This window comes from Amphiura filiformis, chromosome 4 (assembly GCF_039555335.1).
Source record: "Amphiura filiformis chromosome 4, Afil_fr2py, whole genome shotgun sequence".
NCBI classification, from domain to species: domain Eukaryota; kingdom Metazoa; phylum Echinodermata; class Ophiuroidea; order Amphilepidida; family Amphiuridae; genus Amphiura; species Amphiura filiformis.
The window spans coordinates 76,736,328-76,752,015 of record NC_092631.1 but is presented as its reverse complement, the minus strand read 5'-3'; the positions used below and the strand labels follow the sequence as shown (position 1 = coordinate 76,752,015).

Below are 15,688 nucleotides of genomic sequence, written 5' to 3'. Positions count from 1 at the left end.
TAACTAAGACAGGGTATTACCCCGTGTATTAGGAAATATAAAAAATGTAACAATTGAGATAATAAATCACTTTAATATGTAATGTGCTATTTTGTGAGTGATTGGCATGGGGAAAGAGTTCTGACCAACACTTTCTTTCCCATTACTAAATCTTTTTACAGCTTCTCAGGGTTGTTAGAATTTATTATATATTTTAAGTGAATGAAGCTTCCTGTATTCAGAATGGGTTATTCCAATTGAAATCCCTATGGAAGATATGACCTTAATCTTCCACTCACAGAGTGTGAATTTCAAACGGGGTTTCCTGAATGTGTGACTCCATTTGAAATCTACACTCCCTGTGTGGGAGATTAAGGTCATGTTTTCCATAGGGGGTGTATGGATTACAAATGGAATAGCCCAATCAATGTACAAAAAGGTGACTTTGTATACTCAGTTATTTGGGTGGTTGTTACATGTGAAGAACTAATCAATTAGAAATGTTATTTTAGTAAATGTGTTGATTTTACTTAATTTGGTCCAACGTTTGTCCCAATTTAAGTTGATATCATTGTGTTAAAATATGTGTAATAAGAAAATTATCAATTTGATCTTATAGCTCTCTTGAACGAAAAGACAAGATTTTATGATTGACATTGAATTATCTTATGTTAGGTGTAATTTAATAACATAAAAACCTCCATACACATGTATATAGGTTATAGTTACCCGTTTTATAGGTAAGAAACCGTTTGCACTGTTTCCATTTCAACATACAGGCTGAATGTCGAATTTGTATTCAAACAAAATTATTTCCATGTGACAAGCAGTCAATCATTAAATTGAATAACAGTAAACCTGAGAGGCCTAGATCAATTCATTGTATTCATTGCTGTAAGTATTTCATATGTGATTTTTTTATAGTTGTAGATCTGCAAATATGATATTTCATACAAGGGTTACAAATATGCAATTTGATCAAACAAACAACATTAATTCAGTTTATCTCATTGCCTAACAGCAACCTATTTGCAACTCGATGGCAAATTTTGATTAATATTTGTGAAAGAACACTTTTTATCAGTGATTTTGTTCACTGGATGTCATTTATTAATGTGGACTGGATACTTGTTAAAACATTTATTTGTTGCAATATGAGCTAATGTGTCGCATTAGGCCAAAGTTATGTGCAAAATAATTGCTTTAAAAACAATACAATATGTGATGTGATGAAGCTAAATGAGTTGGATGTCGATCAAAATCAAAATTTAATTTTCAATTTCATTACATGAGCCATTCTCAGAGCTTTGTTTTGCTAAAAAACCCATCATAATAAGACATACGGTTCCAAATATATATGGCCATTTTAGTGTTGCTCAGAACAATAAAATACAAAAGAAGTTGAACACTATTAGTGGCTATATACCAATTACCTGACATCATAACTCATTTTGCCTGATCATATCACATATGGGTTTTAATAACAAATCTGTTTTTATTCAAAAGCAAATTTTTGGACACTGCATGACCTCAAGTTGCTTAATCTTCCATGTGACCACTGACCTCTATACATGGATAGCGGGCGGCGACCGAAGAAGTGAAACCACTTGGCCGCCATATTGGTGAGGGCAAAAAAACATTTCACCTCATTGATGAGTAAAAAAAAATCCCCCACCCAACTCTGTACAAAGGTATACATTAAATGTGAAATTAAAATTAAAATTGAAAAAAAAAAAGAATCAATACCACAAACAGGTGATTGGTATTGTACTCACTGACCGTCTACCATTGGTGAGGGCAAAAAGCCATAGTCAGTGGTTTCAATCGGCGGCTATCCTATTACATGCGAGCCCAATATCCTTGTATAGAGGTCAGTGCATGTGACAGACAATTTTGCAACAAAGGTGAAACATCCCCCATGGAAGACATGACCTTAATCTCCCACACAGGAAGTGTGAATTTCAAATGGGGTTACCTGAATGTGTGACTCCATTTGAAATCTACACTCCCTGTGTGAGAGATTTATGTCTTCTATAAGGGATGCATGGATTTCAGCTGGAATAGCTCACTTATGATGTCACTGCTTAGTTATTGGCATTTGTGTATTGAATTCAATCAAGATGTGACATGGTTTACATAACCGACACATTTTTAAACATATTTTGTATTGTTTTAACTGTATTCCTTCCTTAGATGTAATGTGTTGATGATATTGTATACTCATGTCTGCAAATAGGACATGTTTTTTAAACTTTTAAGCCTAGAATTATAAAATTGATGAAGATGTTTTGTTATAATTTGTATTTTGGGTTTTGTTATAATTTGTATTTTGATATATATTTCTAGAATTTGTGTACTATGTGTAATTTTTGTGTATTTTACTTTAGGTATGTTTGTTATTACACGGATATTGAAAGCACACAATTGTTGCAAATATGTGTACTTTTTGGATTCGGAATGGGAATCTGAATTTACTTCAATTACTACCGTCGCTGGAGCATGCCTAAGTACATCAGCCATTTCTTCATATGTAAGCATGTGACTGAAGACTGTGAGATTCCACATTTGATCAATGAGAAAGTCACTGTGTTTGTTTTCTGAAAATATGTGACGGGAAACTTGATTTTGAAGGTTCTAAATCACAGTATTTATTCAGGGTGTGAAACATAATGGAGGCTACACATATGTTTTGAATATCTTAAAAAAGTCTTTGAGAGTTGAATATCAATGTCAGTATTTTATTGGCGTTATATTTTATATTTCTACAAAAGTAATAAATGCCTTTATTTGCTAGTAAGTAGCTCAGTGTGTGAAACATTGGATTGAAGAGGCTTCCAGTTGTTTGTTTGCAAATCCACAAATACCAATTTCACATGTTACAATTCTTTTTGACATTAATCTTTAAACCTTTTTTTATCATGTTGAAGAAAGTAATATTTTGCAAAATGTATTTGCAAGAGCTACATTGCTTTTATGCTAAAAAGACCAGGCAGCGAATCTAATGTATTTAGTGTTTGGAAGTTTTCAATTTTTACAGCCAAAAGAAATTGTGCATGTGAAATGTAATCTTCATTGGAAGAAAAATCTTAAGCTTGAAAAAACTTGCTGTCTAATATTGTGGAAGCAATCATTTGTCTATGATAATACTATTCTAGGGCCTTATCAACTTGTTTTGTGTCATAACTTGCCTTAAACTGTTAAGGTTTTTCCGTCGTAACTAAACCTATCGACTAAATTTCTTTAAATTGACATGTTTTGTACTTTAATATGTATAGATAATAAATCAGGAAAAAAACAGGGGGTGCCGGACCTCACTTTTGAGCTACAGCCGTTTTAAAAGAGGTGTTCATTTCCAAAACTCTGTAGACTTTAATGGCAAAATCAGCCATTTGCCCAAAATAGACCACATTTTGGGTTGTAGAAAAAAATTGTCGAATTTTAAATTTGATATATGTTATTAAAAATAAAAAGCTCTGTGAAATCGCGCAAAAAAATTTGGGGGTACCGGACCTTGTTTTCGCGTAAATTGACCCAAAAATAACATCAACACGCACAAAAGGCATCGTTCTCTGCGATGTCTGCAACGCAACGCCGAGCATGATGCGGAGTACGCATGCGTTGAAAACAAGTGCTTATAGTCAAGTCAATTCAGCTGACGACGTAAAAACCTTAAGTGTCATCCACAAAACTTTGTAGCCAATGTGGTACACAGATGTAAAGTTTGTTTGAAAAAATAAGTCTCATAACATTGTTTATTGATATAGAATGGTGTGCATGCAGTGGGACGCAGCACAAACGCTAGTTGCATGTGCATAATGTTTGACTAGTGCAAGCTTATGTGAATTAATGCGAGCTTGAGTTGGGATTTTATTGACGTGTGCATCAACAATAACCAAATAATTTTCGCCAATTATAAGCCAAACAAGCTTTAACATGATCTAATCCAACCAGGCCAAAAAAAGGCAATTGTGACATTAAAATGGAGGCAAAAGTAGCAGACAAAAATAATGAAATGCAAAAGTAAATTTGCATTATAAAAACCTATAATGTATGCTAGAGATGAAAAGAACACAGCAATAGGCCTAGTATGATTGGATATTGGGTAAATTGATGATGGAATAATTTGTAACTCATTAAAAAAAAAAGCCTCCTTTGGCCTCCCCTTCGTGGACCAGATCGTGTCATATTTAAACTTGCCTGCTTTGGTATGGATGGATCAGAGTGTCACAAATGCACATGTGAGAACTTGTCTATGCTGAATTAGTTCTTAATTATCAGCTCTCTGTACATACCCTAGCATAATTGTTGGTGACACACATATATAGGTCATTGTTATGTTTATGGTGATACATACAAGGACCTGCAAAGGATTCAATTCATGAAAGTGATTTTAGCTGTGTGTGTGATATGTAAGTTTAAAATCTTTTCAAGATGAATAGTTTCAGGCCTACAACAGATGCCTTACCAAACTTTTTGTTAGATATATCAGTTATATGGCTTATACAAGCTTATAGTGTGTTAGCTACATGTACAATATGCATGTACACCACAGTGTGTGTTGTATTACAAAGTAGGCAGATGCTCATTAATTGAGATATTTTCACATTATAAATGTATTTCTGAGCTTGGTATATCTTATTAAACGTGTGCTTTCGGTGGTGGTTCAAGCTGTTTCTTAGTGCAATGTCATGTTGATACCCGCAATTGAATGTTTCTGAATTTGTAACTTGAATGTGTAATATCTTGTAATGTATTCAATTTTTGACACCAAGTTTCTTTTTCTAGTGTATACGAGGGGGTATCAAAAAGTTTTAGAAATCGCCCAGAAGTGAAAGAGCTATATCAATGAAATTTTGTCAGTGCAATCACTGGTCCTTATCCAAAAATGGTCTCATAGGTATGTTTACTTTTTTTACAGGTGGCACTAGATGCCAATAACCTGCTGCCCCAGTTACTGCGCATAAACTGCAAGATTGAGAAAATTGAGGCAAGCACCATTATTAAGATCCTGCTTTTGAAGGGTTGCAGTGCCTAGAAAATTGATGATGAAATGAAAGTTATCTTCGGTGGTGATTGTGATATGTCCCTGTCGCTTTTTGGAAAAGGAATTTTTATTTCATCACAGATTTTCTGGGCACTGTAACCCTTAAAATGGAACTTAATCATGCTGCATGCCTCAATTTTCTCCATTTTGCTGGTTATGCGGTTACATAGGCAGGTAGTGACATCTAGCTCCTGTAAGAAAAAGTAAACATACTTATGAGACCATTTTTGCACCATAGTGTACATAAGGACCAGTGATTGCACTGACAAAATTTCATTGATATAGCTCTTTCACTTCTGGGCGATTTCTAAAACTTTTTGATACCCCCTCGTAGGCCTGACGGAGGCCGACTCTGAACAAGATTTGTATTTGCTTGTAAACTAGTTGCACCTGTTGAAACACAAAGTAGATATAATGCAGATAACTCTGGGACTTTACAAAGAAAACTGCGCATGTTAAAATTGTTTATATCGAGAATTCATACTGTTTATATTGAGTATTCAGGTTTTTTTTTATACAAGGGTAAGTTCTTAGGCCAAGTAAAATAAATAACATGTATATTGTCCCTGCCCTCAACAATATTTAGAGATTTTCAAATATTTTTCTTATTTACTCCCTTACTTTGTTTCTAAAATTGTTGTGATGAAGTCTAATAAATAAAATAAAGTGATGAAGTCTAATAAATAAAATTAAAAAAAATAAATAAATGAAAATAAATGTTAAGAAGTGCTTGACTATCAAAAATAAACACATTGCAAACACTTTCTTCAAGCTAGGGGTGGGCTTTGGGGAAATAACAAAAATATTAGAGGCCTGCACGTTTTTATGTGTTGACCAAGCCTTTGCAATTGCAATTGTACATAGATATACTTGAGAAAAGTGTGGACGATATACATGTTATTTATTTTACTTGGCCTTATAGGTTGGTGACTAATTCACACCAACACCAAAGCACAGCAGAGATGACTTTGTAACATGCTGATAGAGCATGGTGAGTTCCTGTGCTGTAGATGAATATAAATACATTGTGTAACTGATCAGCTAATTTTCTTATTTGATGAATATTAATGAGTTAATTTACATATTGCTAATGTTTACTAACCTACATAGGATTTAATTATGCACTATGCACTCTTGTTGCATTTAATAATGGTAATTTTGCTCACTCCCTCATATCTGTTTCCCTAGTAAAGCAAAGTTTGTAAATGCAAATAAATAAATATCAGTGCAAATAAAAAAAGCAATTATCAATTATAGGTGCTATTTTAACAAGTTAATATAAGTGCAAATAATTGGCAAGTTTAAAACATGACCACTGTTGAATGATGGCGTGTGTAACCAGTATTCACTGCTCAAATAAAAGAACAAAATATGTAGTCATTTTTCAGACCATCAAATACTAGTACAAAGGGAAATTGTAGAAAATGGTTCATGCAGATGATCTACAGAAATGTGGTTGCCGAAATCGGGGTGTCCTGATATGAAATAGTCTAGTACACTATCCTATCAGTGTTAATCTTTTTGATTAAAGATTGGTTCACTTTGTATCACAACTGCAGGAGGGGTATTGCCGGATTGGGCATCAGTCATATCCATCAGTCCCACAGCACTCTTAAATAGTAACATGTGTAGGTGCAATATTTAGAGAATAAACGATAGGAATTTTTATTTTGACTATCCTCTACCGTGTGGTAGACGACAGGCAGGTCCAATATTTTGAGTAGTGGATGCCGGCGCAACCGGTATTCACTACGATAAAAATATTGGACCTGCCTGTCATCTATCACACGGTAGAGGATAGTCGAAATAACAATTCTTATCGTTTATTCTCATTCTTAGTCAGTTAAATATTATTTTAATAACTGTAACTATTTTTTAAAGCAAAAAATTAAGTTACCGTCACAAAAAACTCCCCTTTTTCTAAAATGAACGAAACTTGTTTACAACTTCACATCTTTTGTTGCGCGTACTGCTAGCGCATGCGATATATACCGCACTACGTCTCACGCGATACATACGCGCACTCTATGGCGTGTTACGCGTTATCAACACTCATGATGACGTGGGGTCGTCTACAGCCTGATAGACGACTGTCTACGTAATAGACCACTCCCTCTGACTAATAGTTTTTACCTGCTTCCCTTAACAGGTAACAGGATATTATATGCTTTTTAAAGCGAGTAACAGTTGAATCTACATTGCCCTAAATCAAGGCGAGATGAGTAAAACTACAACAAAAGTTTGTCAACATACAAACATAATTTCAGGTAGTGTTCAATTTGTTTATTGAAAACTTGGCTTCTACATTTGAGTTTCATAAATGAGGGGGGGGGGGGGGGGGGTGTGGAAAAGCAAATTTCTTATTTCCCCTTGACATGATACAAGAATTATATGATTACTAAGAACAAAACGATTCAAATTTGCCAAAAAGATACAAGACAGTAAAAAATTGTAACATACAATATAAATGATGCCAACTCCTTCGAGTGAGAACTTTTTTGTTTTAAAGGATGTTGTAGTTTGGAATTCAGACATGAGAAAGCTTCATTAAATATATTTCAATGTTGTGGGAATAGTTTGTATTTGTCAACTTTTACAACCTCACTTTTTATAGGATTTTGATACAAAACTAGGTGCCTCAATAGTTAGCTATTATTGATTAATAAATGTTATTGATAAATGATGAATGATTATAACGTTGTAGTTTTTATTAGGTAAATTGTTATGTATTGTCAAATTTTGGGGAAAAAATCTTTTGTAGATAGATTTTCAAATTGAATAAAGAGTTATATTGGAATTTGTACATAGCTATCAGATCAAATGTATAGTAGTGCATGTATATTTTATCAATGTATTCATAAAAATAAAATGAGAGAACGAAACGTTTCTATTGTTATGTTTTATTATTTTGTTCATTACATGATAATATGTACTCTTGAAGACATGATACAGGAAAGTCAGACAGTATACCACAGAATTACATCTTCAAGCATATACAGTGCGCAAAAGAATTAAGGTAACAGTTCATGTTCACCCCTGTATATCCAAAACAAAGACAAATATGTCAAAATTAAAACAAGCAGCCAATACCTGTACTCTCTAGATCTGATTTAAGACCTCGTTTGTTGAAATCGGTTGAGAATTAAAGAAACAGTGATCTAAAACCTAAGCAAGGAACAAAATGAGCTATTATGTTCTAATTAATGAAAACACAACGCTAGTTTTAATGTGCTCATCAATGGAAAGCACTGCGCTAGTTCTGTTTGATACTTTTTTGTGTACAAATCAATACGGCATGCAATGGAGCAAACTGCAACTGTTGAATTTGCATCGTCCTTGGGTTTTTGGATCATTATATCGTTCTTTCTTGAGCAATTAAAACGAAGGAGGTCTTAAATCTGAGCTAAAAGATGCAGCTACTGGTATGTATATTTGTCTTTGTTTAAGATATACAGGATGAACACTACTGGAATCTTAATTCTTTTGCGAACTGTATGCCCCCCAAATGAGTGGTTTTTTTGTGGTTTTTTTAAGAAAGACAAAGGGCAACATTGTCTTACAATATTGTTTGTACAACTGACTGTACTATTGTATCAGTAATATAGTTGCTGAAACTCCAAATGGAGGGTGTCTCGTCAAAAAAAATCCACTCATTTACAGACATATATGCTTGTAGATAGAATTATACAGTATTGTACAAAAAAAGTCTCATTTGAAGTGACAACAGAATTCTACCACAAGTATTGATGCAATGTTTTTGAAATGTTATAATCCTTAATTCTGAGGCAAACAAAAATGAATAAAACCAAGAAAAAAGTTAGATCTGCATCCCACATGCATAGCTTCAACATGTTTCTGTTCCCCCACATGTTTTCAATTTTGCATGCCTCTTTTTAATTGCCAGGTAAGAAACTAGTGTAAGAGACATTTTGCATAACACTCCACCATTTTCCACCAAAAAAGGAACTGCATGTAATTCAAAGGAACACCAAAGGCAAGTAGCTGACATGTTGTACTGTAAATGGACTATTCCAGTTAAAATCCATACACCTGGTATAGAAGACATGACCTTTAATCTCCCACACAAGGGTGTAGATTTCAAATGGAGTCACTGAATCAGCTAAACCCATTTGAAATTCACACTCCCTTTGTTGGAGATTAAGGCCATGTTTTCCACAGGGGGTATATGAATTTCAACCGGAATAGCCCAAATTGGATTGAGTTGTTTTTAGGTTAGGTTTCATTTTTTTTCTTTAACTAAAATCACATGCAAACAAGTCACAAGAATATAGCACTTTCTCATTATTTTCATTCCAGCTCATAGTCATAGGCACTCAAAATATTGATGCAAATTTGTCAAAAAATCTTAAAATCAAATTCCTTTGATAAATGCATGCAAACTGATTATAATACCACACAGTGGCATTTGTACCTGTCCTTACATTTCAATCACTGTAAAATACTGGGACCATGGCAATGTCTTGATGTGCAATTGAAAATCCTAGTTCAAAAAGGGGGTTAAGTCATATTGAGAATCTGGATTCTCCTAATTGAACCTCTTTGGGGTTACCTGACTAACGCTTGTTTTCAATAAATTAATTATGTTGTATTTAAAACAATGAATCAATTCTGTTTGATTTAAAACAATACAAGATATAAAAAAAATATATAAATTAATTTTTCCACCATGAAAAATCATGCATGATAACATAATTTTACAACAAAGTTGCCTATTTTTGAAATAATTACAAATGATGGTAGAAATTTATTTTCTGTTATCTTTCATGCAGAAATCATCTAGGAATGCAGTTCACTATTTGTATAGGATTACTACATTATACCGAATTAGCTCCCAGACGCTTATGATATTTGAAAGGCCACTATTGGGCTATTCCTGTTGAAATCCATACACCCCCTATGGAAGACATGACCTAAATCTCCTACATAGGGGTTAGATTTTAAATAAGAGTCACCCATTCAGGCAACCCCGTTTAAAATTCACACCCCTTCGTGAAATTCACACTCCCTTCACGGAAGTAATATATTAAGATATGTCTTCCATACAGGGTGTATGGATTTCAGTTGGATTAGTCCATTTTATCTGAATTTTATTCATAACTTTGTTGATATTTTGGTTTATCCCCTTGCCCAGGCATTTCTGTTGCTGTCATGGGGCTAATATAATAAGGTCAATTCCAGTATATTCTTTATTCTTCAAAAAATAGTTGAATAAAATGATGTGAAAAATCAATTTTGCAATTAACAAAATAAATTTCTTGCTAATATATTTCTTTGATGATACAGTTGATGCTGTACATGGAGCTAGGGTCATCTACCAAAGGCAGGTGAGCCAGTGAAGGTGCCGCCTGGTCCTTTTGTCTTGGAATGACATATCATGCAATGCTCCTGCAAAAAGTATAATAACAAATAAACATTTGGTTAGGTTACAGTGATGCTAACAGCTTTATAGGTGTCATTGTGTATTAGGCCAAAAACAAAAACCTGTTTGTCTCTGGTCAACCGTGCGCAGTCATAGAATTTTTGTTTTGTAATTTTTATTCCACATATAATGTCCAGCCTTTTGTGAGGCCAGAGACCTTCGCTTTTTTTTTTAATTCACAATATCTTAATGGTTAACACATCTGGGTCTTCTTTTTTAAATTCACAATGTGTTAAATGTTAACACATGTAGATCTTCTTGGAGTAAATCTAGAGAGAGAATTTAAACATTGCACTGCCCCTGTCAGTTTTTGTTTCTTGAGAGATGTTTCTAAATAGTGAATGCCTTATAAGAACCATATGACTGAATAACTGCAAGCTCAATTCCTTGATAGATTCGGTAATAGTATGCATTATTCAAATCACATTTTTTAATCACATTTCTTAACTTTTCTTCTCAAGCTTTCGTGAAGGGATGAGTGAACCAAATTCATGGCACAATAGGTTTAAAGACTGCACCCTAATGAGTGAGCCACCCGGATCAGAGACTATTATAAAATATATATAGATACAATATGGCTGCATTCACAACCACATCTACCTGATGGTTGTAAGTGTGGTGACTCACACGAGAGTGGGATCCCCATCAATGGATCTCCCGGAAAGCACATCCATAATAGAAAGTGTCCACATGGTACTCAGATTCACATCCGGGAAATGGTCGCGTAGTGAGCGTGTTTCTTGTAAGTGTGTTACAGTGTGTATGCATATAACACAGGGCACTCATGATGCAATGACATCTGCACACACAAAAGGAGCTCCCACTGATCCGCATTCCAGGAGTGCGCATTGATATGGATCCCTGCTTCCTGTGTAGTGTCACCCAGTGTCACTGTCTACTACAAGCTGTATCAAAATGTTTGGTACCCGTCAGTCTTTATTGATAATCGATGAGCCTGGCACATCAGAATTCAACATCAGATCCAAATCATTTGTAGATGAATTGTAAAACAAGTCATAAACTATACATTCTGGACATTTAAAGAGTATCCAATGCTGTATTTGGAAGAGACAGACTTTTCAATAAACATTACAATTGATGGGTACCAATCATTTTGATACACCCTGTATCATTTATCATGAATTTCTTTTGTCTCATCTTAAGATATTAAAAGAGAATGGCAGAATCAAAATACAGATTTCAATGATACAACTCACCATATTTACAGCTATAAGACATTCTTCATGGAAGACATGATGACAATGAAACACAATGACAGTAGGCTGGAACTCTGTGATATCAAAAAGACGAGGACATGTATCATATTATATCATATTTTGTACCAAAACAACATGGTCACATCAAAATACAATAAAATCTGATGGAGGAGGTACAACTGATGAAAGCAAGATGACTGAAAATTGTTGCAACCCTTTATCAAAGGTTACTGTGTCAAAAAGAAACAAATAACTGACAGTATCAACATGTGTCAACATATTATTTGCCACAGAACTGGCAGATTCAATTTGATTTAGCTTTTAATAATGTATTAAGTTGTTGGATAAGCAATGAAATGTGCTCAATAGCATCAGCATTATCCACATCTACGTTTTGACAAGAAATTCACTGCTGGCTTTCTAGTTCATCATCTAAGTATAATTTTTCACTTTCACGTTCCCCAAAACAAACTGTATTTTTCTTGAATAATAACAGGGTCACATGTTCGAGTCACATTGCGGCCAACATGTTGTGTAAGGCACTATATCCCATTTGTTCACTTCAGCCAAGTGTAAATGTGGTGGACCTTCACAGCAACATTATACACACAGGAGTCTGGCCCAAAGTCGCTTCGGAAGACAGATGGGTACTCTGGCCTGTGAACGTAGGCATGAATCTTCATCTTTAAGGGAAAAAGGTTGATATTGTACTCACCTCGACTAAGAATGGGTTCATGACAAGAATCACAATGTTGTCGTTCTGAAAAGATACAAATAATAAAGCATACATAAGCACTATTATCCAGGGGGTCTTGATTTTGGAATGAGTGGAGATGTGCAGCTGGGATTCAAAAAATTCAACCCAAAATATACTCACTTTAACATTATTAATCTGTTCAAAATTGTGACTGGACACTACTGAATCAGCCGTAAAAGTCGGCCCCGGTCAATTTTGTTTTATTTCGTGTTTAGAAAATATATATCATAAGCTTTAAAATAGTATATCATTTGACTTCAAATGATATCCAGAAGCAGGGTTATGGTTTGTTGAACTCTGCTCCTTCAACAAAATGGTACATTTTTTCGGTTCTATGTGTGTCTCTTTTTCCACATTGCTGGTAATAAAGTCATAATTAGCGGTCATTTCAAATCATCCCAAATCAACGAGGTTCTGGAATGTTCTGTCATTGTTTTTGTTGGTTATACATACCCAGACAAAATACAATGCAATTGTAACCCACCACTTGAACAGGATTTAGCCAAAGAAAGACTATAGCTATTTAATGATTCTATATGTAGAAGATTATTATCCTCTTCAGCAATAGGATTATTGATTGGTTTAAAATCTATCAAATGAGAAACATGTCGCTCCTAATTGAGACACCTATGAATACGACCTTCACGCATATTTTGCACTGTATCTCAGAATACAATTTGCCGAGTTTACGGCTCATTCGTAGTGTCCACTCACAATTAAGGTCCAGTTGCTAATTTCTGGAAAATATTTGCTAATGGATACTTTCAGAACAAACTACTTAGCCCGTTTCATGAAAAAGTACAAGTTATTTTATCAAATGGAACTACCATAGAATTCCATCTCCAAGCCACTAAATTAGTGTTTTTTGACGGACGAGATGAAAGGCAGATACCCTTCATAAAAGCATTACAATAGATTGGTCTCACAATAACGACAGTTTTTACAGTCGCCTGTATCAGTAATATAGTTACTCAAACTCCAAATAATGTTTTTTGGAAGGTGTCTGCCTTTCTTCTCTTTTGTAAAAAAAAAACAATTTGTGGAGCAGTTAGGTAAACAGTTTTGTACATCTCTGTGAATATGGCTATGGTACAACACTTGTGAACCTTACCCTCCACTCTGATGCCCTTCTTCTGTATCCTGTTGAGTCGTTCCATCAGTGAGAAACAATCCGACACCAAGATTTTCTTGCAACCTTCACGGAGTGATATCTGTGGATAAATCAGATGGTAAGGGTCACACAGCTGTCATTCTCCACATTTCGCACCAGCCTATATCTATGTGGCACCAAAATAGTGGTCGTTGGGAATTTGTGGAAATTTGCTATTTTTGCTTTTTTGTAAAGTTTAGGGTTCACTTAGAATGAAAACCAATGTTTGCAAATTTTTAAATACCATTATGGTGGCCATTTTAAAAATCCAAAATGGCCGCCAAGTCAACTATAATTTCTTCACAATTAGTGGGTTTTTTTAGCGGGTTCGCCGTCGGACAAGTTTACTAAACTTGGCCGATGGCGAACCCGCTAAAAAACCCACTAATTGTTATGAATTCCTGTCGTAAAAGCCTATCCCACAATTTATAATTTCTTCTATCTCTACTTCTACCAAATGTCCTTAATTATACATGAATCAGACATTTTCTGTGCTTCACCCTCTAGTGGTGCACAACAATAATTCATGGGCTATTCCAGTTGAAATCCATACACTCCCTATGGAAGACATGACCTCAATCTTCCGCACGTGGGGTGTGAATTTCAAATGGGGTTACCTCAATGGGTGACTCCATTTTGTAATATACACCCCTTGTGTAAGAGATTAAGGTCATGTCTTCAATAGGGGGTGTATGGATTTCAACTGGAGTAGCCCACATTATTTTGCCAGGGGACATTAATCGGCAGCGGAGTGCAAAAAGGTAGTAAGTATATAGTAATAACAAAGTACTTACAACCTTCCTACACTCAGCTGAAATCAATGTAAGGATTATTTTAAAGGATGTCTGATCCACAACCTCACCCCTACCTTTTTGTAATAATAATGGAGACTTGGACATATCAGTGGAAATCCCTATTTTCTCATTAATGCTGTGAAATTTATGGGCTGAAGAAAGTTTGTGTTGATTTTGTAAGCTAATATTTGTCAAAAGTAGGTTAATCCATACTTCAAACAGCATTCTTAGAACCTTCAAATACAAATTTTTGGTTCTCGTATCAAAGGGGAGCTGGCCAGAAACTTCACATGTGGGGAGATTGGGTTAAGTTATTCAACCAAGGTGAAAACAGCAGACCATCCTCCTTTAATCATTACAAGACTGTATGCACCCATGTCCACGGTACTGCATTCAATCAACCAATCAATCAAGTATGTTTTATCCATTAAGACCTCTGGATGTATCATACCTCCCCCACAACCAGTAACTAATAATATGAGATAAAATGACTTACTTGTAGATTATAATCTTGTAATATCTTGACTAGGGAGTCCCGCAGGCCTGGTATTTCCATTCGCTCTTTGATTCTCTGCAAATGGAGTCAATATATATCATGATTAACCAACAACTACAACAACAACCAAAATAAACTGAACATTTTCCAATTGTTATGCATAATGCAAACTACTTGAGTCAATCTTATTTATAAAGCAGGGGAAAAAGGCAACTAGGACCAGGGTACTTACATTGATCAGCCTAATAGGATCCACATGGGTGCCAATGTTGTTAAGCAGTCCCCTGATGAACACTGTAGAAATAGAAAATAACATTAAAGATTATAAGAAATGCTGGATTATAATGTGTCTCAAGTTGACAGTAACGCCATGTTGGATTTTGCTGTGGCAGATTTGAATCAGTATGCTTATGCAGTTGCATCACCAGCATACGGACAAATCAACCTCCACCTGTGTGTATAAGCCCCACGAGATTCGGTTAGCATGCACGATTTGAATCTGCCACTGCAAAATCCAACATGGCGTTACTCTCAAGTTGAAACAAGCACACCATAGTTTAGTTTGTAGCAACAATTTCAGCTACTAATGGTCATTCATTAATTACAAGCAACTGTGCTTAAATATAAAATGTTAGATATTACAAATTGTAATGATGTAAATCATGTTTTTTTCTGACAATCAACTTAAACTATAGAAGAAGTATACCATCACCTAAATTGCTCCCAGCTATACAATGCCTATGCTTGCATGCCAAGTATGTGAGCTATACAAAGGTAGGGATCATACAATTTGCCAGCGAAGTGTTATGTG

At 34.9% G+C, this 15,688-nt stretch overlaps 1 protein-coding gene and 1 long non-coding RNA gene across 4 annotated transcripts in view; one reads left to right on the top strand and one right to left on the bottom strand.

Moving 5' to 3' along the window:
* The first annotated feature begins 464 nt into the window (after positions 1 to 464).
* On the top strand, positions 465 to 3,884 carry LOC140151429 (uncharacterized). Its single transcript, XR_011858936.1, has 2 exons — positions 465 to 3,181; positions 3,654 to 3,884. It is a non-coding gene; the product is annotated as an uncharacterized lncRNA (long non-coding RNA).
* Positions 3,885 to 7,907: 4,023 nt separating this feature from the next.
* The window catches only part of LOC140151428 (vacuolar protein sorting-associated protein 41 homolog), a 42,008-nt gene continuing 34,227 nt past the window's right edge, over positions 7,908 to 15,688 (bottom strand). For all 3 annotated transcript variants that reach the window (XM_072173765.1, XM_072173767.1, XM_072173766.1), the window contains exons 20-25: positions 15,110 to 15,171; positions 14,878 to 14,952; positions 13,549 to 13,648; positions 12,396 to 12,440; positions 11,681 to 11,754; positions 7,908 to 10,429 (exon numbers count right to left, since the gene is read on the bottom strand). In XM_072173765.1, coding sequence (XP_072029866.1) covers positions 10,352 to 10,429; positions 11,681 to 11,754; positions 12,396 to 12,440; positions 13,549 to 13,648; positions 14,878 to 14,952; positions 15,110 to 15,171 — 434 coding nt within the window. In that variant the 3' untranslated portion in view covers positions 7,908 to 10,351. The remainder of the gene's footprint in view (positions 10,430 to 11,680; positions 11,755 to 12,395; positions 12,441 to 13,548; positions 13,649 to 14,877; positions 14,953 to 15,109; positions 15,172 to 15,688) is intronic.